At 48.0% G+C, this 24832-nt stretch overlaps 2 protein-coding genes and 2 non-coding genes across 4 annotated transcripts in view; all 4 read right to left on the bottom strand.

The window, feature by feature from the left end:
* Window positions 1–41: 41 nt before the first annotated feature.
* Window positions 42–4901, bottom strand: RPS3 (ribosomal protein S3). The gene is made up of 7 exons (XM_057368140.1): window positions 4816–4901; window positions 3877–4007; window positions 3676–3769; window positions 2827–2921; window positions 2092–2279; window positions 775–971; window positions 42–111 (listed from the first exon to the last, which is right to left on the bottom strand). The coding sequence occupies exons 1-6, from the start codon at window positions 4843–4845 to the stop codon at window positions 778–780; spliced, it is 732 nt and encodes a 243-aa protein (XP_057224123.1). The 5' UTR covers window positions 4846–4901; the 3' UTR covers window positions 42–111; window positions 775–777.
* LOC130574838 (small nucleolar RNA SNORD15) lies at window positions 1282–1429 on the bottom strand. The gene has a single exon (XR_008965475.1). It is a non-coding gene; the product is annotated as a small nucleolar RNA SNORD15 (small nucleolar RNA).
* LOC130574839 (small nucleolar RNA SNORD15) lies at window positions 2398–2544 on the bottom strand. The gene has a single exon (XR_008965476.1). It is a non-coding gene; the product is annotated as a small nucleolar RNA SNORD15 (small nucleolar RNA).
* Window positions 4902–13782: 8881 nt separating the features above from the next.
* The window catches only part of FCHSD2 (FCH and double SH3 domains 2), a 122703-nt gene continuing 111653 nt past the window's right edge, over window positions 13783–24832 (bottom strand). The window contains exons 13-20 of the mRNA XM_057368141.1: window positions 24655–24816; window positions 20483–20617; window positions 20121–20204; window positions 19820–19997; window positions 18998–19218; window positions 17939–18068; window positions 17707–17789; window positions 13783–16891 (exon numbers count right to left, since the gene is read on the bottom strand). Coding sequence (XP_057224124.1) covers window positions 16808–16891; window positions 17707–17789; window positions 17939–18068; window positions 18998–19218; window positions 19820–19997; window positions 20121–20204; window positions 20483–20617; window positions 24655–24816 — 1077 coding nt within the window. The 3' untranslated portion in view covers window positions 13783–16807. The remainder of the gene's footprint in view (window positions 16892–17706; window positions 17790–17938; window positions 18069–18997; window positions 19219–19819; window positions 19998–20120; window positions 20205–20482; window positions 20618–24654; window positions 24817–24832) is intronic.

The following is a 24832-nucleotide window of genomic DNA, read 5'->3' on the forward strand; positions in this document are numbered from 1 at the left end:
AAAAAAGAAAAAAGGGAAAAGAAAAAGCACCTACACAAACATTGTCTTTTGTGATTTTATTAAGAGATGTTTTCAGGACAGACAAGCTTCTGGTTGCAGATGTTGCAAACCCTACAACAAAAAACAAAACACCAAGTGAGCTGGGGGCAAACCCTTTTCCATAAACATTCTCTTACCCCAAACAAAGAACAAACCAGGCTTTCCAGTTAAACTGCACCTCTCACTTCCTGCTTTTTGGCCAGTGATCCCCCTTTTTCCCACTGAGGCAGACCTTGCCAGTCAGATTCCTTGATAGGACTTCAAACTGTGATTACTTCCTAACAAAAGCAGCCTACAAATTCTTCTCAAGCGGCTACTAGACTATCCCAAACTGCATCCTGGGGCAGGAGTGATACAGGATGGATAAATGATGAATATATTCCCTGTGTTGTCAGCTGGTAGCAGGTTGTACAACGCAAACACATCCAAGGCACCCAACCCTTCTCAAGTCTTCCAAGTCACTCCAGCTGTGATCCAAGGTCTCCAATCCATGCTGTACAACACAACATGGAACAGAGCATGTGGACAGGGATATTCCCTTTCAAATTCCTCATCTCATCTCCAGAGGAATGTTCTTAGCTGCTCTGCCACACACCTTGAACCCTGTCCCCTTCACCCAGTGCAATGCTCAAACCCAACCTTGGTCACTTTGCTGGGCACAAGGCAGCAGCTGCCTGGCTTCTTTTCCACACGGATCCTCAGCACACCTCCCTCCCATTGCTTCCAGACACTTACCCCTCAGGCAGTGGGCACTGGCTGAGGCATGGCTGGCTGTTCTGGTTTGCCACCTTTCTGCTCTGAAATGGGGGTGGTGGGCAAAATCTCTTCTTTGGGTTCCACGATGCTGACGTGGTCTGGCAGAGGTTTTTTGGGGCCAATCTTTCCACTGGGGTCCCAAGGCAACATAATCTTTACTTTGATTCCCAGTACTCCTGCAGAGTGCCAAAACAACAGGGACACAAAATAAATCAAGCATCAAGGTTACAAAGTATCTCTCTGCACACAAAAAGATCTGCTGACAACACTGTAACACAGACATGCCATAGATTAATTCTCATGCATTTAYATCAGTGTTGTAATTTCAGGCAACATAAAGCTGGATATCCAAAGCTTTCCAACTCACTGTCTCTGSTGACTGCAGCCTGGGACTGCAGTTCTACCCACAACTCATTCTAAGCTGGGTTTTAGACTGTCCTCTTCTTCAGCTCATTTTTCTAGGAAATTCCACTGGTTTTCCACATCCCTTCTCAGACAAATGCCTCTAAATCATCCAATGTGCAGGGCATCCTGGACAAGGCAGCCTTAGCACAGCACCACAGAACGTGGCACAGGGCAGGCTGCAATGACACWAGGATGTCCCTTCTGACTCGTCATCGTATCATCATCGAAGGGAAGGTGAAGAACAGCTCTGGCTGAGTTGATTTCCCTACACCAGGAGTTCAGCAATTAGTTAACCCAAAGCCAGTTAAGATGCACATTCTTGTTTTACCATGGGGGGAAGACAGGTGAAAGCAGGTTTAGCTGGGAAAGCTGTCAGACACTTGTAGTACCTGTGTGCTCTCTGCCCATCCTGAGGAGCCAGGAAAACCAGAATCCCAACTGCCAACAGCTCTTAAACCCAGCCAACAGGCACTTCATCTGGAAGTTATTACCAGCCCCAGAGGCCCCAGGACACAAGCAAGAAYGTCTGGAAAATCTACAGCCACATTCCCAACTGGAAACACTCAAACCCCATCAGCAGAGAACTGGTATGACCACACTGGCTGCTGAAGGCCCCTTAACTTCTCATTCCCAAATGCACTTCTACTTTAGATGTTCAAATCGCATATGAGAGTTCAGTTGTGAAAGTCCGAGAGAGTAACATCTGAACCATCCACAGGAGCACAACCAAACCACTCTGCAAGATCAGAGGTGCATCAAAACCACTTGAGTTTCACCCCACAGGTGCCAGTGGGAAATCTCTGACCTGCAAGCATGGGATGCCAGGAGTTGAGACTTCTTGTCTCTGAAGCTCCAAGGAGCTGCAAAGGGATTTGCACACCAGGTACTCACCCTGCCGGAGTAGGACATGACGCACGGCTGTGTCCACATAGTAATTCACTGGGTCCCCGCTGTGGATCATCAAACCATCCACAAACTTCATGGATTTGGCCCGCTGACCTCGGAGTTTGCCGGACACAACGACCTCACAGCCCTTGGCCCCGCTCTCCATGATAAAGCGGAGCACACCGTAGCAGGCTCTGCAGGGAGAGGAGAGCCACGCCATGAGCCCATTCTGCCAGACCCACAGGGCTCCCTAGAGGGAATTCACCCCAATTCTMATCTCACTTTTGCATGTCAGGAGTGCAGCTCCACATCCCTTCTCAGACAAATGCCTCTAGTTCATTCACTGGTGATGGGAGGCTGCTGGTGGAGGACTTCACGCAGCACCACAGAACGTGACACTGCGGGGGTACTGCCACCAGAGCCACCCACTTCTGACTCGTCATCGTCTCATCACCGAGGGGATGTGAGAGCAGGGCCACTGCCACCTGAGCCATAAGGCCTGAAATGGCGTTAGCTTCACTCCCCCACCCATCTATTCCCAAACATGTGCAGCACTGTGCCAGACAACCTCCAATCAGATCTACTCTTAATGCTCCAGAAGTAATGTGTACTGACCAAAAAGGTTTTGGTGCAGCATCACCAGGTCAAATCCTTTAACTTCAAAGGAGCTGGCAAGGTGGTTTTTTGGGAATACTCTTGGAATCCCATACTTCCCCCATACTCCCATCTTGCTGTACTCACCTGCGCACAGCCAGCCCTCCCAGGAGCTTGTAGCGCAGGGACTCAGCCTGGGCGATGGCGCACAGACCCCTCGTGGCCACCTTCTCGGCGTAGAGCTGCAAGGAGAGAGGCACATTCATCACAGGGCTCTTCTTCCCAGTCAAAGACAGAATTACGCTTCGGGTTGGAAGGATTATCCAGTTCCACCCCTGCCATGGGCAGGACCACCTTCTACTATCCCAGGCTGCTCCAAGATGGCCTGGGACATTTCCAAGGATCGGAGAGCCTCAACTTTTCTTGGAAAGCGGTGGCAGTTCCTTACCACCCTTAMAGTAAATTTCACTTCAACAGAACACAGGAGCTTTATTCTATTCTACACCCTACAATCAGTCCACGTAATCTTCCACACTTATAGGGAACAGCTTTATCCTACACTCCTTTCCCTGGACATGTGATCCAGCAGCACTGGCCAAGCTGGAATAAATGAGCACCACCCCAGCACACACATTCCCCTTCCCTCCCTAATTAGTTTTAAAGGAAGGAATCAGTAAGAGCAGATGTCATGGAATAGAACCACAGAATCCTTTGGCTCGCATGGACTCTTTAGATGACAGCCGGTCCAACCTTCCCCTTGGAAAACATCCCAAACATTAAGGATCAAAACTCACTGRTGCATCACTTCACTTTCTATTTCTCCAAGATTCTTCTGCACCAGAACTGTTTCTGAGTAATTCATTTTGTATTTCAGTGCAGGAGTATTTTTAAGAACAGGTAACACATGGCCCAAGTTATCTTGAAACGACCTTTCAGCTGACACCATCCTGCCACCACAAATCCAACTGCACCACTCAGTTCCTGGGGSAGTTTTACCTCCACGCTTCCCTCGGGGAATCCAAACCTCTTCTGCACCACAGCTGTCAGCTCTCGGATCCGGCGTCCCTTCTCGCCCAGGACATTCTGAGTTCTGAGGGAAAATAAGCACAGGACAACAGAGCAAAGGGTCCCCATGAGTGAGATTGGAACCATCCCAAAGAGCTTCTAGAGTATCTCAGCTCAGGAAGGCTGAATTACCTGGTGGCAAGGATGATAATTTCAGTCCTGGTTGGAGTGACCCGGACTTCAACTCCGGAGTATCCATCCTCAGCCAGTTCCCGAGTCAGGAACTCATTCAGCTCAGCTTTGAAGATTCCATCAGCGACAAACTAAAAGACAAATGGACAAAGTCAAGCTCTTGTCACATTCTGAGTTTGGGTGCCATTCACCTAAATTCATCCTGCAGCCTGACAGCATCCGGTCTCTCCTGACAGCTTCCCCCCACTCTGAGAGGAATCAGAGAATATTCTGAGCTGGAWSGGACTCACAAGGAACACRAAGWCCAACTTTTATGTGAACAGCCCAGGGACTGAACCCACAACTTTGGCGTTATTAGCACTGTGCCCTGTGCAACTGAACCAACCTCAACGTGTAGCAGTGGGGAAAAACTGAACCATCTCCCCTGACGTTCCCAGACATAAYTCACTCCTAGCAGTAACCTACACCAACCACTGCCTGGCCACMGCCACCGTTCATGCTAGGACCACAGCTCTCTGGTGTAATTCAGTAGCAATTTAAGGGAAGGAATCAGCGGGGTCAGATTCCTTTCCCAGCCCCACAGGGAGCTACTGCTGGGCCTCCTGAGAGCCCAAACCTCCCTCCCTCCCAGRACAGGCAGCGCCCCGCACCCTCACGGCCCCCACAGCAGGGCAGCCACTGTCCGCCAACTCTTCCCACCGAAAAGCAAAGGGAAAACCCCGCAAATCCCGGCTGGCAGCGCAGCCCCGTGCGCGGCTGTGGGGAAGCGCCCCCTCCATCCCGCCGCCATGTTCCCCGCCGGGCCCCGCGCCGCATCCGCCGCCATCCTCCCGCCTCCGGGGCCGCTCCCCGCCGTGCCCCCGCCCGCCGGCTCCCGGGACCACCCCAAGCGATGCGGCAGCGCCCCGCGGGCGCGGGCGATCCGTGCGCCGCGCTCACCTTGCGCTTCTTGGAGATCTGCACCGCCATGTTGAGCCGCGGCCCGGCGGAAAGGAGGGAGCGGGCCCTGCGGACGGCGCTATATCCGCCTGCCGCCGCGCCCCATTGGCTGGCCGCCGGAACGTGCGGGGAGCGAGGCCCCATGGGAAATGTAGTCTTTGCCACGCCGGCATGTTGGGGAGGGCCGAGCTCTGTGTACGCCCCAAAGCGGCGTTAAWTGAGCTCCAAATCCCGTGAAAATAGACACGGGAGTCAGCAGTGTACGTTATAAAACAGATAAAGGATAATTCACCCCGGGCTTATACCTGGAGACCTGCTCTACCCAGTCGCTGCTTGCAGAGGACGCTCTGCTGCTACCCGRGAATCACAGCACGGTTTGGTTGGGAAGTGACCCTAAAACTCGTCCCGTGTCTGCCATGGACAGACACCTTCCACCATCGCAGCTGGCTCCAAGCCCCTGGCCTTAGAAACTTCCAGGGTCGGGGCAGSCACAGCTTCTCTGGGCACCCTATACCAAGGTGTCGACACCCTCCCAGCCAGGAATTCCTTCCCAATATCCCATCCATCCCTGACCTCTGGCAGTGGGAAGCCGCTCCCCTTGTCCCATCGGAACACAWTTTTTTTAATGGATTAGGGATTGTAGGGGATTACATAAATAATAACAATAATGGGTAGAGTTGATGCACAGCCTATAGGAAGCGGAGATTTAAACTGCATCATGGATGTTATGGTTTGCAGTTGGATTTGATGATCTTAGGGGTCTTTTCCGACCTCAATGGTTCTCTGAAAATGCCCACAGTGCTCCTGACTGGAGCACCAGGAAAGCACGAGTAAAGCACGAATAAAGCACGAATAAAGCACGAGTAAAGCATGAATAAAGCACGAATAAAGCACGAGTAAAGCACCTCCCCCGCAGCACCCCGCGTTCCTCTTTTCCATCCCCACTAGGTGTCAGTGCAGACGGTGTCCAGAACGGAAAAGCCTCTTCCCCAGGGATTCATTCATCCAGGATTTGACCGACGGCGAGTATCCCACGGCGCTGGGCAGACAGGTGGCGGTGGCGGTGAGGGATCGTGTCCCCTCCTGTCACAAACACCTCTGTCTCTCCTGTCCTGCCCTCCCTCAGCTCCCCCTGCTCCCCCTGAGCCTGTCCAAGGTTCTGTCCACACACAACACCAGGGGAGTGTTCTGCACCTGGGGGTGTCTCCGTGCAGGGATCCTGTGAACCGGAGTCTCAAATTACTTTTCAGGGAAGACCCTCCCAGCCCGCACAAAGGCACTCTGCTGGTTTCCAGTGTGGGCCACTGTACTTGCACAGCAGGAAATATCTGCCCAWGATCATAATTTTTTTAGGCTGAGCTTACCCAGGAGGGGCTCACCCAATGTATTTCTGGATCCTACAAAGACAGGGAAAGGCACAACACGAGCAGAAAGCCTGACCCTGCCGCGTGTCCCCTTTCCCATGCCCTATTAAGGACAAACTATGTGTYGTGTCAGCATTTCAGGGTCAGCACCGAGGGCTGGAGCCGGGCATAGAGCAGGGCCTGGGTGGTGTCTGGCACCAGGGAAATGTCCCCTGTCCCCCCAGACATGGCTAAARCCAGTGGGCTCAGAGCCATGGCCTTCACAGCTGGGAACGTTTCAGTTCCTGCCCCAAATAGCGATGTGGGATTCCTCCCTCAGCCTGAGCCAGCCTTGGGGGATGCTCCCAGGTGCTGGGAATGGATTTTGGGCCAGYTGGAGATGTCCCTGCTCCCTGCAGKAGGGTGGGATTAGGTGACCTTTAAAAGTCCCATCCAACCCTTCTATGAATTCACCTCTGCTCCATCCCTGCTGCAATGGAGGCTGGCAGCATCCYAAAAAGCAGTGACACGCCTGCTTCCCCCCCTGCAGAGAGCTCAGGTGGGTCCAGCAGGTCCCAGCAGGGGTTTGGATTTGCAGCAGGCCTGGGATTATCCATAATCCATGATGGGTGACTGATGCTCAGGGTTCTGGCTCCCCACCCTCAGGGACTGCATCCTTGTTGCTCCCAATTTCCTACCTCTGTGAGAGGGCAGGGGCTGCCTCGCCACAGGAACAGAGCTCCCTTTGTCTCCAAAGGACATCCAGGGGGTTGGGAAACACTTGGGGGCTGCTGCAGCAAAAGCAAAAGGTGCCCAGAGCATCATTCCTGACCGACCTCGTGGCTCCCTCCCTCCTTMTCGGGGAGCATCAGGCAGTCCCCTGATAATCCAAGGTGGTCAGGAATGTGCCAGTGACTCCAGCTCTGCTGCAGGAGGATGACCCTGCTCCACTGCCCAGAGATGGGATCAGCCTCCACAGGCTGCCCCAYGGATGGAGCCAGCACCAGCCGTGACCCTCCCTGGCTCTGGGCACGGGATGGGCACCCCTGACACCCCACGGATGGAGTCACTGGCTCCTGCTCCATCCATGCCCCTCTCTGCCTCCCCCAGCTCCATTCCCTGTGGATAGCGCCGTGGTTTATGGCAGCTGCAGCTCCATGAATCCCAGATCCCGGCTCTCTCCCCGGGAAGCTGGCTCCTGTTCAGAGCAGGCAGCAGGGACTGTGCTGGCTCTGCAAAGGAAAAGGACCAAGGAGCAGCTTCGGGGTCATCAGAAACACACCYGGAAAAACTGAAAGCACAGCATCTGCCTGTTCCACAGGGGTCCCTCCAGCTCAGACACCTGCAGGATTTGGGGTGACACGCTGGGTTCCTGCTCGTGCCTGGCCCCATCACCTCCCTGGATGTGCCTGAGGAATTTGGGAAGCTCCCTTGCAGGAGCCTGTTCCTGGTTATTTCTCTCCCTGCAAACAAAAGCCACGGTGCAGTCCTTGGGGATTTGGACAGTCCCATCCCACCCGACATTCCACCACCTCTTTGTGCAGGAGAAACCACCCAAATCACCTTCCCTACAACCATCAGTGGCACTGCAGAGCTCATGAATTTTCCCAGGGAGTAGCTGTGGAAAATGAAACCCAGGGTAGAGATGGACAAGATGAGATAGCTTGCATTAAATGAATGGAGACGGGTCCTGGAAGGTAATTCCAGCAGAGAGATGAATTGCAAGCACCAGTTGTAAAGCATTTGTAAAGCCTAGCTCAGACAGGAATTTTACTGCAAGAGCTGCACAATTACAGTTCATGGCTGCAGTTGGAGCAAGTTGTACAAACCCCCTCACTGAGCTACTCGCCACCCTCTGGAAAACTTCCTGAGAAACCTGGAAAACTTCCTGAGAAACATGTTCTGCCTTCCCACATGGAGCACCCCTCGGAGTGGGGTGAGATGGAGCAGGAGCAGAACTCAGGGCCATATTCACAGGCCTTTTGTAAACATTTCACAGCCAGGAGGATTTACTGGTTTTAGCTTGCCAAGGACATGGGGGAGTAAGTCCACCAAATGTTCCTGAGGCAGGGGAAGGTGGAACAATCCTGCAGGACAGGGATGGGAAGGAGCACCRTGTTTTCAGCTTTCAGCTGCCCCAATCCCATCCCCTTCCCTGCAGCTGAAGGAGCGGGATTGAAACCAGGGCAGCAACAGCTCAGCTGCAGGCTAAGGACAATAACTGCTCAGGAAAGGTGTGTGTGAGCCTCCAGAACTCACCTCTCTGGGAACACCTTAAAGTTTGAAAACCAACTGCCAAATGGGCAAACCAGAAGCTGGGCACTGGAAATCCTCGATTAAATCCAGAATTGCAGCACTCAGCAAGGTGTTAGCGAAGCTGATCCAGCAGTCCAGTCGACTGTAATCCCAGCCTGTTACCTCCAACCCCTCTGATAAACTGTTGGCAGCGTTTCAGTGGCTGCTCCCAAACAGCTCCATCACTCCAACACTTTCCTTTGGGCGTCCGCCCCACTAAACAAGATTTTGCTTCCCTGCCTGGCTTCACTTAGAGCACTTGAAGCAGATTAGTAAATAATTCACACTTCCTTTAAAAACAGGAAATGGACTAAGGATGCTCGGAGTGCTGTTTAGCTGAGAATCATTGGGCTCGTTACTATTTAATGAACCGAGTGGCTGCTGGCAAGGGTCATTCCAGCAGCTCACACCCGGCCCCACGGCTCCAGCTGAGGGATGGAAATTGAAACTTTAATGGGCATTTCCAGGAGAACAGTTCRCCCTGGCACTGTCACCTGAGACCCAGCCGCTTAAGCAAGTGATTCTTAATCAGTTTTCAAGGCCCAGGAAAAACTTGGGCAGGAGGGGCTGCTTTGCCCCTGCATCCCATTTTGTGATGATTTATAGGTGCACTGAGATAAGGCCGGTGACAAAGGCCATTCCCTGGTGACMAAAGCCATTCCCTGCTCTTCCACCAAGGACAGTTCATGGTGGAACTGCTCACATGACAAAGGATGGGCCTRGAAGGACAGGACAAAGGGGAATGGCTTCCCACTGCCTGAAGGCAGGGTTAGATGGGATTTGGGAAGGAATTGTTCCCTGGGAGGGTGGCACAGCTTGCCTGGAGAAGCTGTGGCTGCCCTGGATCCCTGCAGAGGASCTTTTCCTCCTGCCAGCAAATGGTTCCTGCCACCAGGGAAGGGCAGCACATCAGGGTTGCTGTCACACCTGGGAAGCCCTTGCTGGCAATATTTTCACACTCCCACAGCTGAGTGACAAAGGTCTGGATAAAAACAGAGCCGTGGTGTGCAAGAAGCCCACATTTCCCTATGRGAGATGGAAATGGGGAAATGAGAGAGGAGCATCATCCCAGCCTGGCTGCCGTAAAGGTGGAAGATTCCAGGTGGGGAGCAAAACCACAGCAAGCTTGGAAAGGACAGAAATCAGCAGCATTTCCCAGGTTTCTGAGACACTGCCCTTCTCCTTGGAGCCATCCGTGTGGGAGAATGACACCTTCAACACAGCTGAAGGGCACTGGGGGCAAGAACMAGGGAAAGGACTTGCTGAGGCTGCAGCAGGAGCCAGCAGGGCTCAGGGCTCAAATCCCTGACAGTCAATCCCAGGGCTCCCAGGATTCCAACTCCCTGTTTCTCCCAAGATTTCAGCTCCCTGTTTGCTTTTCCCAGGATTCCAGCTCCCTGTTTCTCCCAGGATTTCAGCTCCCTGTTTGTTTTTCCCAGGATTCCAGCTCCCTGTGTGGACAATGGGGAGCAGAACTGCTTTGCTGAGCTGATCCCCGGTGCTGCAGCAGCAGGGTGGGAGCTGCTGGTGCAGGAGCAGCCTGGCGATGCCCAGCTCTGTGCTTTCCCTGATTTCCCTGCTTTTCCTGCCTTCCCCAGCCCCCTCTCCACCCCGGAGACACAGGCAGGGAGCAGCAGTGATAAACTGGCTGCTGGTCCAAGCACAAGGTTATTTCCTAGGACATGAAGCACAATCCTCAGATGCCAGCTTGCAGGAGAGCCGTGAAGAGCAGGAGGACACCTGACCAGAATGCAGAAGCAGAGCTGCAAACTTAACACCTTTTTTTTCCCCTTATCTGTTAAAAATAGCCTTAGAGGGGGCGCATACAGCAGTGTGAGGGGCTTTAGAAAATGAGCAGTTTCAGCAGAAACATCCAGTGACCAMCACCCAGAGAGCTCTGATTTTTGGTATCTCCACTATTCATATCTCAAATTAAACATTCAAGCTGCAATGCAGCCCAATTGTTTGGCAGGGGCTAATAAAAACCTGAAAATCTTTACCCAGCCTGCTTTTCTGTAGGAATAATACCACTAACATCCCAGAATTATCTCCATCTACGTCTGGCTAGGACTACAAATCAATAAATTGTCTCCTCAGCCTCAGATTTGCTCGGTCAGGTAATTTTGAAAGCAGCAGCAGCAGTTCCCCACTGTTCGGCAGAGCAGCTCTGCCAGCTGAATTAGCACGAGATCCCTCGTTATCCCAGAGCAATCCCACTCCAACAGTGTCCTTGGGGAATAATTTGCACTGACCTCAACAGTACTGTGTGCCAGTCTGGGGATAGAGAGGGCTGTATTTATTAYTATCTGTATTTACTGAATTTAATACTTGCATCAATATTTGGAATTAAATTTCTGTTTGAAGAGAAAAAATCAGAAAAGAATTAAAAACTCACCTGTTTCTCTGGCCAGAAAAAAAAATCCACCTTTTTAGGAAAAACATTATAGTTTGGTTTTCCCTCCTGCCACTTTTATCCCTAGTTCAGCCTCAGCTCTGACACCCCAAGTACCCCAAGAGAGCTCAGATCCTTTCACAGCGAYTCCTGGTGAGCTCAAGCACTCAGTGCTTCCCTGTGTCTCTTCCAAATCCCTGCCAAAAAGAACCTCCCTCTGCAGGGTCCCTCTCTCCTGACATCCCTGCCATGCTTTGTCACCTCCCACTGTCACCGATTTTCTCAGCACACAAGTCCTTCAGGCACAGCCCCCTCGTGGTCTCTTCTTTTGCTGCCACACAGAGCACCCCTTCCTCCTTTTTAAGGAGCAGCAATCATTTCTGCCATTTAATTCCCAAAGAAAATGCCAGTTCTGTTTTAAACCCCACTCTGCTGCTTCCCTCATCAATACCTGCAGCAAAAAAAATCCTGGGAACAAGAGTGTGGTGGAACAATGCTCCCTCCTCAGAAACCAAAATGTTCTTATGAAGGGGATATGGGATTAATACCAGAATATCCAAATATATATTTTTTAATCCTTCTCATAAGTTTATTCTGGGAGTTAATCCAGGGCTGTTGCTGTTTTCCAGACAGTGCCCTCCCTACGTGAAGCAAGGAGGCCCCAGTCTTAGAGAAATTAATTAGTGCAGTAATTTGCCCGGGACACAGAGGAGAAGCCGAATTTGTCCCACTCTGCAGGATTCAGCTGAATAAAAAAGACAAATAGCTGTGCTSTGGGATTTTAAAAAGCCGCTGTCAGCATTCCCAATGCAACCAGACCTGGAAATTCATTCGTCTTTCACTAAACAATGGAAAAAGGAGAAGCAATTACAGTAGACAAAACTAATTACAGCAGAGCTGAAGCACAGCTCACAGCACTCACACTTCAATCTGCATTCAAAAAGAAAAATCCAACCCAAAACCACTCCATCAAAAAAAGGTCAAAATCTGGGAGCGCAATAAAAGCAATTTCAAACTAGAAGGGGCTCTCCAGAAGGGCACAGATTGGCCTTTGTGTAGGGAAACCTTCAGGTGACGCTGGCAGTGCTTGGCAAATGGGACACAGGGATTTGCCCAGGGATGATCCTGGACTGGGGAAGCAATGAGCTCCCAGCTCCTCCTCAGTGGGGCCTGTTCCACACTCATCTCACAGCCAGGTGTTTTGGGGGATGTGTTCAGCTGCCAAAAGAACGGGAGCACGCTGTTATAATGCTGAGGTCTGGGGTTAGATTCCCAAGAGCCGAACCCCATGATCCTTGGGGTCCTTTCCAATTCAGTATATCCTGGGATCCCTCAGGAGGGATCCCTCAGGGAGCTCAGCTCAGGGCTGAACAGCTTCTCCTTGCACAACTAAGATAAAGCACTCAAAGGCACACAGCTCCCTGTTTCCTGACCCTCACAGCCATCCCTGCCTGACCCGGAATGCCCCAGGGATATTCACACCTTTGGGTGGAATAGAAGAGAATCCAAAGCTGCCTGTGAAGCTCATTTAATCACTGGCCATGGTCCAGGCTGGCAAGGGGCAGTGCCAGGGGCTGAGAGGCAATTCCTGATCCCCAGAGCTGATGTCCTGCAGGACCTGGCTCCTGCTCCCTTCRGACTCACCACTGCCCTGAGCAACCTGTGTGAATGCCTGACCACCCTTCCAGAGCATTTTTCCAATATCCAACCTAAACCTCCCCTGGTACAACTCRAGGCCATTTCCTCGTCTCCTGTGATTCCATTCTAGGATTCTCTATGTTTTCACCTGGAGAGGAGAAGGCTGGTGGGGGGGAGCTCATCAGTGTGCAGCAGTCCTGGAAGGGAAGGCACCACGAGGATGGAGCCAGGCTCTTGCCAGCAGTGCCAGGATCCAAGGGATGCCCAGGTTCCTGTCAGACCCATTCCCCTCTCCCTCTCCATGCTGCTCCACCAAGCAGAGGGATTTCCCACCTCTACATTCCGGTATCACTGCAGTGCTTTCTTTCATTTTCTGGCTGAAATGACCTGCAATGCAGAGGCTCACTTGCTGCACTGATCCTGCTGCCAGATCTGTAATCCTCAATCCCCCCGGGGAATGCCTGGAGTAGGAAACCACTTGGCATGGCAAGCACGTCAGCATTTTCCTAGCTGCATTTTTTATTGTCTCCTTTGGTACATCCCTGACTTCAGTTAAGTTTTCTTTCCTTTCATCCCTCACTTTCTCTGGCATCCCCCTGTGCCTTGAATTGACGTCTCAATATCCCTGAGCTCCCTGCTCTGGGAGACAGACAGCCAGGTGTAGGATAGAAGGGGGCATTTAATCCCATCCACCCCAGGATTTTCATGTAGGACAACAAATCTGCAAATGGAGAAAATGTGGGGAGACAAAAGTGTTCCCTTGGAAATGGCATCCCCTCCTTCCTGGGAGAAAAAGGCTGATTGAAGTAGATTCCCTGCTAATCTTGCCCCTGACGTGCCAGGATTTACAAGTTATTAATTACAGGGACCTTGCTGGAAAAGCCAGCAGGAGAACAGTGCAAGCYACAGAGCAGCCAGGCTCCAAGGAGCAGAAGATGCTTTTTTTTCAGAGAAGATGGTGCCGTTTTTGTGTTGTTTTTTGATTACTATCAGCAGTGAGAGATATTTGTGCTAGATGGGAATGAGAACTTGTCCACATGCTTTGGTTCCTTTTAATATTTCCAAAAAACAAACAGAAAGAAACCCTGGCACAATCCGTAGCAAACATCACATCATTTACACCCATCCCTTCTGCCCAATCCTTTAATCGTTTTGAAAACCACTGAATCCCAGACTGGCTTGGGATGGAAGGAATCTTGGGTCATCCCATTGCTGCTGGCTCTGTTCTGGGAAGGAGAAAAAGTAGAGGCATGAAAAGRGCCTGGTAAAAACTGAAGAAAAGTKRCTCCRCTGGTGGATTTGARGATTAAAATAATTTTTAAGTTGTAGTGGTGGTGAAAAGAAGCCCAAGCAACAAACAATAAATGAAATGAAAAAGGCAAAGCTGTCAAAACAGCAAAGCAGGACACTAATTTTTAGAGGAGCACCATGAATCCATATCAAAAAGCAGGAAAGAAAGATGGGATTTCCCAAAGGAAGAGGCGGCAGGAGCTCAGGGAAAAAAAAAATGAAGGCCTGTGCAAAAACTCTGTGGGAAGAGAGGAACGGCAAAAAGATCCATCCAACCCCGCAGCAAGGTCCTGTGTTCCACGAGGGAAAAAGAGCCTCCAAAACCAGGGAGAACATGGAAATTATGGACATCTGGCACCTACCACCTGTAGGAAACTGTGATTAGCCCAGCAAGGAGCTGGTCAGCAGTAGGGCTGGGTGCTATAAGAAAATCCAACAAATGCAGCCCACTGAGGGATCCCAAAGCCGCAGAGGATTGGGATGCAGGGGGAATACTCCTGGCACAATTAGGCAAATCCAGCCCATTAAAGGACAATCACTCTGAAGGGCTGTTATCAATCACTCCCTTCGCTTTCTTCAGGCAATTATCCTAATTGCATCAAGGCTATTAAGCAATTATTTTGATAACTGCAGCTTTGTTGCTGGCTGTTCATTTTTGGCAGTGTTCTCTTCCTCRTATCAATGCCACCCCAAAAGATGTTTAAAGCTGACTTTAAGGATGTGCTTTTCCTGAGCACAAGATTCAGATTTCCATGTAAAAGCACAAAATCCCGCTCAAGAAAATGCCGGTTTTTATCCCTGGGTTCTCTTTCAATATCCCCCCGCATCTCCCAGGGCAACAAGGATTTAGTTCCACTTTTTTATTATTCAACTTTTTATACATAATAAATACAAACTTTTTACAGCCAATATAAAGAAAGCATTTGCACTGATGCTTTCAGGGTGTACTGAGCTGTACACGATGCAACGGCCGATACATGCCCTGTATGAAGAAATCATAGTTAAAAAGGAGGCATCTTTTTACAACTTTTCTTCCTTTTTCTTTTTTTTTTTTTTTGCTTTTTTTTCGCTTTTGTTTTTTAAATAAAATTAGCAGCTCTTACAGAAAATATTTTAAAATACAACTAAAGAGACTTTTAAATAAAAATTTTCTGGATTTTTGAAAGTCCGGGTATGAAGGACACAGAAAAACTGGCCAAAGGAATCGAACATGAACATTATGGCAAAAACTTGGTTTTCTTCTGCATCGTGAAGATCTCAAAATATTTGCAAACAGTTAAATCTTTTTTTTTTTTAAACTTTTCTTTTTAAACTTAAGAATAAGTTTGATAAACACATAAAAAGACCTCAAACAGATCAACAGGACGAGAGGTGCAAAAGAAGGAATAATATGGAAAAGACTTCATTGGACAGTCACTGATTTCATAACTGATCCATGGAATTGTTGTCCTCAGACAGCCCCACTCTTGTTAAGGATCCCACTGGGAAAGGAGACTGGCAAGCACTGGGTGTCTTAGACCCAGCCTGGGTTAGGATTTACAAGAATGTGCAAAGTCGATGATAAAATCTTGTTAGACAGGTCGTTGGGTTTTTGTTGTAAATGCAGCCTCAAAAAATAGCCCTTGTTAGTAAACTAAAGGTAGAAAACTTACTGGCTTTGAAAAAAAACCATGAAGACACAAGAGAACCCACAAACAGCTCCAAACCCAACCTCAGGATGCCTTTGATCCGAMGTTTTCATCCGATGGAGATTGCTGACAGTATTTTAGGCAGTACCCAAAGAAAATACCTGGTTTCATCCAGTTTTTCACTCTTCTCCAACCATTCCACTCCACGTTCAACCTCAGAATATTMTTTGCCCTTTTCTCTCAAAAAGCCRAAATCCAAGCTCCCTTTCCAGAGCTCTCTGAGGGAAATGTGAAACTCTTCCTCTCCGTTTCTTTTCTGAGAGGAGTTGGGCACATCTCGGGCACGAAGGTGGTGTGAAGGCAGAACCCGGAGCTGCTCTTGGCTCCCTGGCTTTGGCTGGTTAATGGGATTGGGGTGGGAAAAGGCTACAGGACCATCCAATGCAACAACTAAATGCATGTAAATACTCTAAATGGAACTTCTAACTCTAGAATTCATGTGGTTYGATGACAAAGATAACTGCTAACACTGGATAATAAAGTACACGGCAATAACCGGGATAAGAGTGACCCAAATGCTTTTAAAAAATAAAACAAACCCAACAAAAAAAAAAACAAAATCCCCAAAATCTGCTAAGAGGAAAAAAAAGCAGCTCAATTTCCAGATCTAGACAAAATCTCACTTGCTTTTTGCTTTTCTACCCGTTGGTTTCAGCTGTGGAAGAAGATGTTGCTGCTGGTTCAGCACCTCCGTGTAAGATCCTCTATGAGTAAATGCACTGAGTAAACACAAAAATCCAAAGGCAGAATGTTCAGCTGTGAATCACTGATGAGGGGAGCACCCATGGAACAAGCACTTTGCTTCTCCAGGAGAWAATTTTCCCGTTTTTTCCTTTCTGCAGGGGGATTCAAGAGGAGCCAGCCTCTCCTTTAGACTTCTTTTTCCATTCCCTTTTTCATTCATCTGATGAATACCTGATCAGGCAGGTGATGCTACTGGAAGGATCCACAATCTTTAACACATTCCTATGGCAACAGTAATATACTGTACTAATGCACAGGAGCAAAGGATGCTAAGACTAAGCTGCATGAACAAGGCTCTTTCTTTGTCTCCACATAAAAATGGAGCATCTTCAGCCAAGAGAAAAAAGCCAACCTTGGCTTGTCTTGGTTTGTGCTAAGAGAGGAAGAATGATGTCGAGAAATCCGAATGAACRAACGAAAAACAAAAGGCACAAAATATTCATGACTGTGGGAAGGAATCCGCCAGGTCACTGCCACATAAAATCCTCCCTATCACTCGCTCTAGTCCAAGTCTTCATCATGCAAAGGTGCCTAAAAATGAGATTGACCAAAAGCTGTGTTTGGCCTTGATTGTAGCACTACTMATCAGCCAAGTCCCCTCGTTACACCAGAGTGATCTCCACGTCCTCGATCTTCTCCGCAGGCCGGCGGTGGTGCTGTGTCGGGGGCGGTGGAGCTGCTCGCACCTGCAACAGCCAGAAGCAGCCTGTGACTACCACCAAAACGCCCAATTTCACCAGAAACCCTCACATTCCCTGCACAGACCTGCTGCCTCACCCCTCGAGCTGATGCAAACAGGCAGCTTGTGTATCCAGCCAGATTCAGCTCCAGTGCTCCTCAATTCAGCCATCCAGGATTTTCCTTGTGACCTGCCACAGATCCTCTCCTCATCTATTCTGCCTGTGCCTATGATGCAAACCCAGGGGAGACTCACCACACGCTGAATCTGATGGTGCTTTCACCTGGAATTAGTGGGAACTAACAGGGTGCTTTGCTGCATCTGGCTCACTGATRTTTCATCAATCTATGACCTAACTCCCAAAATTTGATGTTGTTTTCACAATCTGCCACATCAGTCAAGCTATTCTTGCTCCTAACAGAGACTACCTTTAGTGCCAACAGGGTTTTTAGGGCACCATTTCAGAACACACCAGACTTGCYATGGACAATATATTTCTAAATTTCCAGTATTTCTAAACTAGTTAATTGTAGGAGATGAATTTTGTCAAGTACTAAGTGATGAAATTCTTCCTTTCCTTTTCTGGTAAAATTCCTTTCTCTAGGCAGCAAAGACAACACAAAATCCTCATATTCAAGAACCATAAATCCAAATCCCTTGAATCAAAGGGATTGGAAATAAATATAACCCCCAAATGTGCAGGAAACTGCTGGAAAGCAGACTGACCTCTTCTGGCTTTTATTCCCCACCTCTCTTTYAGCTCTGTTCAGGGGTTGTTACCCTTTGTAACAATAAAAACAATGGGATTTGCTGGTCACTCACAGGCCGCAGCTTGCCATAGGAACTTTCCGGAGGAATTCGTGGAGGTTGGGAGAATCCAGGACACTCTGAACCAAAGCTGTTTTCTGAAGGAATAAGCAACACCCCATCACAAAGAAGCCCCTCAGCATTGCTGAATACATATTGCAAAAACGCTCTTTTTTCTTTTTTTCCCCCCTCTGAAAGGTGAAGGTTTAAATGAGGCCTTTACCCCAAACGTTCCCATATTTCTCACCGTTCGTCGATGGGGATCTGGGGAAAAACTGGGATCCTCTTTTATCCGGGCTGGGATAGGGACTGCTGGGAGGCTGGTCATACAGAGGCAGTGGGGGCAGTGAGTTGTTGGCCTTTGGAGTTGGGGATACCTGTGCCAAAAAGAGGGAGAAGATGCAGCAAATCCTCCTCAGCACGTTTCACACCCCACTTTTCCAACCCATCCCTAAACCAGCAAATTCCCTYGGAGGAAAACCAGCTGGCAGGGAGGTTTGGGAAGGAAAGCCAAGGTATCCAACAGGGATTCAATTTTTTTAAATCATAGGTTGCCACTGAGCAGAAATTTCCAGCCTCTYCCAGGTAATTCAAAGAGGCTTTTTGAAGGTTATTCAAAACAAAAAGGTCGCTTGGCCAAGAGGGATCCACACAAAAGTGTTCGGATCRTGAGCTTTATCCCCATCCAAATGCATTTAAAGGTTCATTGTCAYGGTCTTCTTAAATCAAAGAATAAAAATACTGAAAAATTCTTTTGAAGAAAAYATGAAGTCTGGTTTCTAACACCAAAACTTCACGTGGGAATGTGGCAGATTTTCTAATATGATATGAAGATTATAGAACTACACTGTAGAAATGAGGACATTTTGAAAAAAATTATTGTGATATAAAAATTGGCAGTATCCTGCCCCTCAAAAATCAGAGGRKACAGAACAGATTTAAGTATGAAAAYATTGYATTAAGGCTGAAGGAGCCTGTAATTCTCTTTTTGGTTGTGTTTGATATCCCAGTCTTTTATAAATTAATGACAGGAAGTAAACTGTGAATTTTCTCCTTTGATTCCTTTCTACCCAAATATCTCCCTTTATTCACAAATCTGTTCCATTTGCAAAAATTTATCAGTTGATAACTATTAGGCTGGGTAAGAAACTAAAACACAAGCAACTCAGGGCTTGGAGTTTCTTTTTTCTTAAATTGKTTCAGAGTTTTTTTCCTTAAACTGGTTCTGATTTTTTTTCCCTGAAGAAGTGGCAGATCTTTGCAAATTTCCCCACCCAATAAATCAAGCCAACACCTGTTTCCATACCTGGATCTCCCCAATCCACTGAGTCTCTCCGTTCTCTGAGGCCATGAGCTCTTCAACCAGCACCGAGGGGAAGACCCCAACGCGGCCGTTGAATTCCCCTTCCCAAAAGCCATCATCATCCTGGTTCTCCTTGTTCAGGATGCGGATGATGGCTCCCTCCGGRAAGGACAGCTCATCATCCGTCTGCCCCTCGTAATCATAAAGTGCTTTTACAAAACAGACTGCAGAAAAATGGGAAGGGAACAAACGAAACTTGTGTGAATGGCTGGAACTGATGGTTTTAAAGTTTTCTCCAGTCTAAAGGATTCTGTTATTGCTGAGACAGATTATTTTGGTTTTTTTCTAATTTTAATCTCAACTAAGGAGGTGAATTATGCAGTTTGATAGGAGAGTGGTAATTACTGATATAATTACTGGGAATGATTGTGCTCAAATGCAGGTCAGTGTCTCTCTGCAACTCCCCGAATGGAGGCTGTGGCCAGGAGCGGCCTTTTCTCCCAGGAAAGCAGAGATAAGACAAGAGGAGATGGCCTTAAACTGCACCAGGGAAWTTTTTTTCATGGAATAGTGGTTAAACATTAGAACAGGCTGGGAAATGGTAGAGTTCCCATGCCTGGAAGTGCTCAAAAATGAGCAGATGTGGCACTCTGCAATAGGGTGGGATTTGGTTGAAGGTTGGATTTTATCACCTTGGAAGCCTTTTCCAACCTCAACGATTCTGTGAATCGTTTCCCTGAAACCTGGGAAAATCTCCCAGACTCCATGTGCAGAGTGTTTTCAAGAAGGAGCTCAACATCCCATGTATTTTTGACCAGAATTTACCACTGGAGTCTCCGTTGAGGGTGCCTGACACCAGATCAGCCTCGGTGGAGTTGTTGGAGGTGTGGGATCGCGTGTCCAGGGCAGCCAGGGACTGCAGCATGCTCAGGAGGCTGCTGGAGGTCGGGAACTGCAGGTATTTCTCCGGCACATATCCCACCTGSCCCGCCTTGTTCCGCGCCTGGGAGCAAACAGGAGAGATTCTCTGCTTGTRGAACTGCTCAGGAAAGAATCACAGCATTTCCTCCCAGCCAAAATTCAATTTCTGAAAGGATTAGTAAACACAGGCTCAGAAAAGTGGTACCTTCACCCAGTCTTCCATATCTCCATCCTCAATGACCTCCAACACCTCGTGCTCCTCTATGGTCAGCTCATCTGGCTGAGAAGCCTGCAGTGTACAAGAAGGGATGGAAAAGTGGCTTTAAAGGCAAGGGGGAGCAGTGGAAGAACATTGCCATCTAGATTTTTATTAAAACTGATTTTTTTTTAGCACTGAAAACTTCAAGATAGTTTAAAACAGCCCAACAAGGGCTCACAAAAAGGACACATGGAAGCTCCCTGAATCCCACCCTATCAAAGCAAACCTCGAGCCCCCACAGACACATTTATTCTTTCGCTTTTATATCATTTGTTTTTCTAATGAATAATAATAAAAAAATCACTAACCTTATAGGAATAAACAACTTTGCAGGTGAGAGGGTAATTTCTGAGAGTACCAGAAGGACTAGAACTGCTGTCATCAAAAACATCCATGCTGTCTTCAAACTCTTCACCTTCTTCCTTTTCTGCATCAGCATTGACCTGGGAAAACAAACTGCAGTTGGAAATACAGCAGCTGATAAAAACTGGTGAAGAAATAACAGCAAAAATGAGCTGGTTAATGTTCTTCAGTGTGTGTTTTTTATGACTTATTGTYACTGAAAGAAACTCAGATGGATTTCTTTGTTCAAGCACAAGCAGGTGGACTTTAAAAGGAACTGTAGAAGATTTTGGAAGCTCCATCTCAGCTACTGGACAGTTATAAAAGTCTATTTTTCATATAAACTGTGACTAAAGTACTTTGGAGATGCCATTTCAGAGGCACAACAAACAGTTTAATGGAAAAAAGAGAATTTATGCTGCTAAGAGATTAATGTACCTGTGACCATGAGTTGTAAAATAAATCTGCAGTGGAAATATTTAAAGCTGAAAAAAATAAACTCCCAAATCAACCTTCCAGCTGGTATTTTCTGCACAATAGATTTACTGCAGTTTATTACAAAAAATACTTAGAGAAAGCAAGATTTGTAAAAACTTGCTATAAAAGTTAAAAAAAACCTGAAGTCAATATGCTGGAAAAATACAAGTTTGGGCAACCATGCCATGAGCTGTGCTTTGGCCTCCTGCCTGGGTTACATTTTGAATAAACACTTTATCTCATGTAAAAATGATGAACTATTCTGAGAAAACAGTCCTTTGAGTCAAAGACAACACTGTTACATAGTTCCATCTTCCCTGTGTTTATTCCCTTTAATTTGGTAATGAATTTTGTGAGCCTCTCTGTGAAAATTGAGAGGCTGATAAATCAACAAAATTTAAGCTGAGCCCAAAAAGTCATTGTGCAGCTTCCCTAAACCAGTTGTCTGACAGCTTTGCTCTTCTAGGCCTGGAGTAGAAGAGCACAGAGATCCATCATGTTCTGACTTAATTAATTTTTATTTCAAAACAAAATCCTTGCAATTCTGGCAGGTTTTTTCCTCACTAATTCTCACTCAAGGGCCATTTGCCTCCATCTCTTCTTCTGGGTGTTCATGGATATTGGGATAACCAAAAAAATTGTCCTGCCCCTGGGTAATGCTTTGAGACATCAGCAACCAACTAAATCGTGGCAAATTTGAAGTTTCCCTCCTGTTTCTGCTTTTTGCTGTGCGTGGTCCCAGCAGCCAGGGCTGACATCCAGCTGGGACATCATGGAAATCAGCAAATCATGTCTAGAAAGTTTGGGCAACATCTGCTCCTGGTTTTCTAACACGAGGAGGAAAAACGCCTTCATTTTCAGCGCCTGGGCTGCTCTGAACTCCTCGGCTGGAATCATTTGGGAAGCAGGCACGGAGGGAGAAAACAGGAAATGGAGAGGTTTGCTTGACACAGCTCATCCTTCTGCAGAGTCTGGGATGGAAGCTGGAATCAGCAARGAATAAATGATGGGGCAGAATGACACTAGAGGTGTGGGACAGGCAGCAAACACAGGAATAAACGCAGGGGAGGTGATGAGAAGAGTGGGTTATATACATGCAAAAAGCTATGGAAGTATATTTAAAAAAATAAAAAATGTATCTATAAATAAAAAATCTATCTTGTTTTTTTGCATATATACACAGAAGAGTTCTGTCCCTGTTCCCTGGGAGCAGAGCCCGACCCCCTCGGCTGCCCCCTCCTGTCAGGGAGTTGTGCAGAGCCACAAGGTCCTCCMTGATCCCTCTTTTCTCCAGGCTGAGCCCTTTCCYAGCTCCCTCAGCTGCTCCTGGGGCTCCAGWCCCTTCCCCAGCTCCATTCCCTTCCCTGGACATGCTCCAGCCCCTTCCCAACTCTGTCAAACACTGCCCACTCCTCCAGGCTGAAATGAAAGTGCTGCTTGTTACAAACTGCACTTATTCCTCTAAATTTTGCTGTAATTTTGGTCCCAGCTCCAAGAATTCCATCTCAGGGCTGTCCCCATCCAGCCTGCCAAAATCAACTGAACCTTTTTTAAATACAGGAGCCTACGTAAGTGTAAAAGGGAAAATGAGACTCAGAGCTGAACCTCCCAGGCTGTGGCATGGCCAGGGAGCAGCACAGGGGGCTCAGCTCCAGGGACACTGGGAATGAGGGCTGGGACAACAAAACAGGCACAGGGGGAACTTAGAGGGGGTGGAGTACAAAAAGAAATTGAATAAAACATCATTTAACACGGCTGTGCAACAAATCCTCACCTGTCGTGACCAGAGAGGAGCTGAAGTGAAACCCAGCACAGGAATTCCTCTGGGATTTGGGAAGGCTGGCACTAATCCAGCACAGGAATTCCTTTGGGATTTGGGAAGGCTGGCACTCAGATCTGCACACTCCCACTTTAATTCCTAATTACATTAACGATGGGAATAAAACCTGCAACGATCTTCACTGCAAATCACCACCACAAGCTGGGTGTGACATCTGAGAATGTCCCAACAGGAAGCAAGGAGGGGATCTGGGAACTATTTGCTGAGATTCCATTCAATGCTCTCTTCTCTGAACTAAAGCTGCCACAGAGGAAAATGTCTGTACCTTGAAAAAAAATCCTCTCCCTCTAAGAGCTTGCTATCACTACCAAGAAAAATATATTTAAAAAAAAAATGGAGAAAACGTGGAGAAAAACCATAGGAAATGCAGGAAGAAACATGGGAATGAGCAAAAAGCCCAGGCACTAAAAGCTCTTTTAGCAGTTCCTCTTCTCTGAACAGGGTTTCTTTGATTCAGCCATCAATACTATTTTGAAATATTTCATTCTTCCTGGGAAAGAGGGGAGGAAAATGAGAGTTTGCTCTTTATTCTTCCTTGAATTATCTAGAAATGTGCTTTCTCCCTAGCTAAACTGCACAGGCATTATAAATGCAATTAGTCTCATGTACAACACGATTAAAAAAATCATTACCAACCTTCCACTGATCAAAGTCGCTTTTTAGATCAGTTTTGGGTATATTGGATGCAAATTTCCAAAGAATTCGCTTGGAATCACAGCAACATTTAGGTTGGAAAAGCCCTCCAAGATCACTGAGTTCAACCATTCCCTGTTCACCGCATCTCAAATAATCCATGAAAAACCTTTGAGGGAAAACATCTAACCCTGGTCACAGGAATGGAAAATCTGCTTTCCAAAGCCACACACTGATTTTTTAATGAATTACATTTTCACCTCTAAACTTCTGAATCAATTTGGAAAACAGGCCTTGGTCTCCTGATGACTTTACCCACAATCTTTACCTAAATGACTCTTTCAGGGATGATAYAGAATTTAAGTTTTCTAAGGAGGCTTCACTTGGAAGAAGAAAGACTCTAACTCAGGGATCTCAAGATAACAACCTAAACAATTAATGAAATTTAAAGAAACACACAGACATTTTTCTTCTCAGGAAATGGCAAATAAATACTATGGCACTTACCCAAGGTCAGAAAAATAATTTTAAAATAAGCTTAGCAGAAGAACCCAAAAATCCTTTTACATAGGGGGAGAGGGGAGAGTGTAATTTCTTTTTCTTCCCATTAAATTCAACCATGTAAAACCATAAGATTTTCCCACTTGGTCAACAACCAACCACAAATCATCAATTTTGTTTTACTGAAAGGCTTTCGGTTGGAAGGGAACTTAAAACTCATCCAGTTGAACCTTCAGCCATGGGCAGGGACACCTTCCACTGTCCCAGGGTGCCCCTGGCCTTGGGCACTGTCAGGGATCCAGGGGCAGCCACAGCTTCTCTGGGCATCCTGTGCCAGGGCCTCATCACTCTCACAGGGAACAATCCCTTCCCAATATCCCATCCATCCCTGCCCTCTGGCAGTGTGACCCCATTCCCTGTGTCCTGTCCCTCCATCCCTTGTCCCCAGTCCCTCTCCAGCTCTCCTGGAGCCCCTTTAGGCCCTGCCAGGGGCTCTGAGCTCTCCCTGGGTCCTTCTCTTCTCCAGGTGAGCACCCCCAGCTCTCTCAGCCCRGCTCCWGAGCAGAGGGGTCCATCCCTGGAGMAGCTCCATGGCATTCCCTGGTCCCTCTGCACCCAACACCAAGCCAGGAGCCCCTGGAGAGATCCCTGCGGCCCCTGGAGAGGTTTTCTGCCCAGAATCCGTACCAGGTGCGCGGAGCCGTTGTTGGTGACCGAGGGCAGGGTGGCCCAGCGCTCGTTCTCCAGCTCCTCCATCACCTGGTTCATGGCGCTCTTCAGCCACGTGTCCACGGACACCCCGATCTGCTTCAGCAGCTCCAGCCGCGCCTCCGCCTTCAGCTTCACGATCTGGGGACACAAACAC

Source organism: Malurus melanocephalus, unplaced genomic scaffold (genome assembly GCF_030028575.1).
Source record: "Malurus melanocephalus ecotype Western Australia unplaced genomic scaffold, MMel_1.1 scaffold_89, whole genome shotgun sequence".
In the NCBI taxonomy this organism is placed as follows: domain Eukaryota; kingdom Metazoa; phylum Chordata; class Aves; order Passeriformes; family Maluridae; genus Malurus; species Malurus melanocephalus.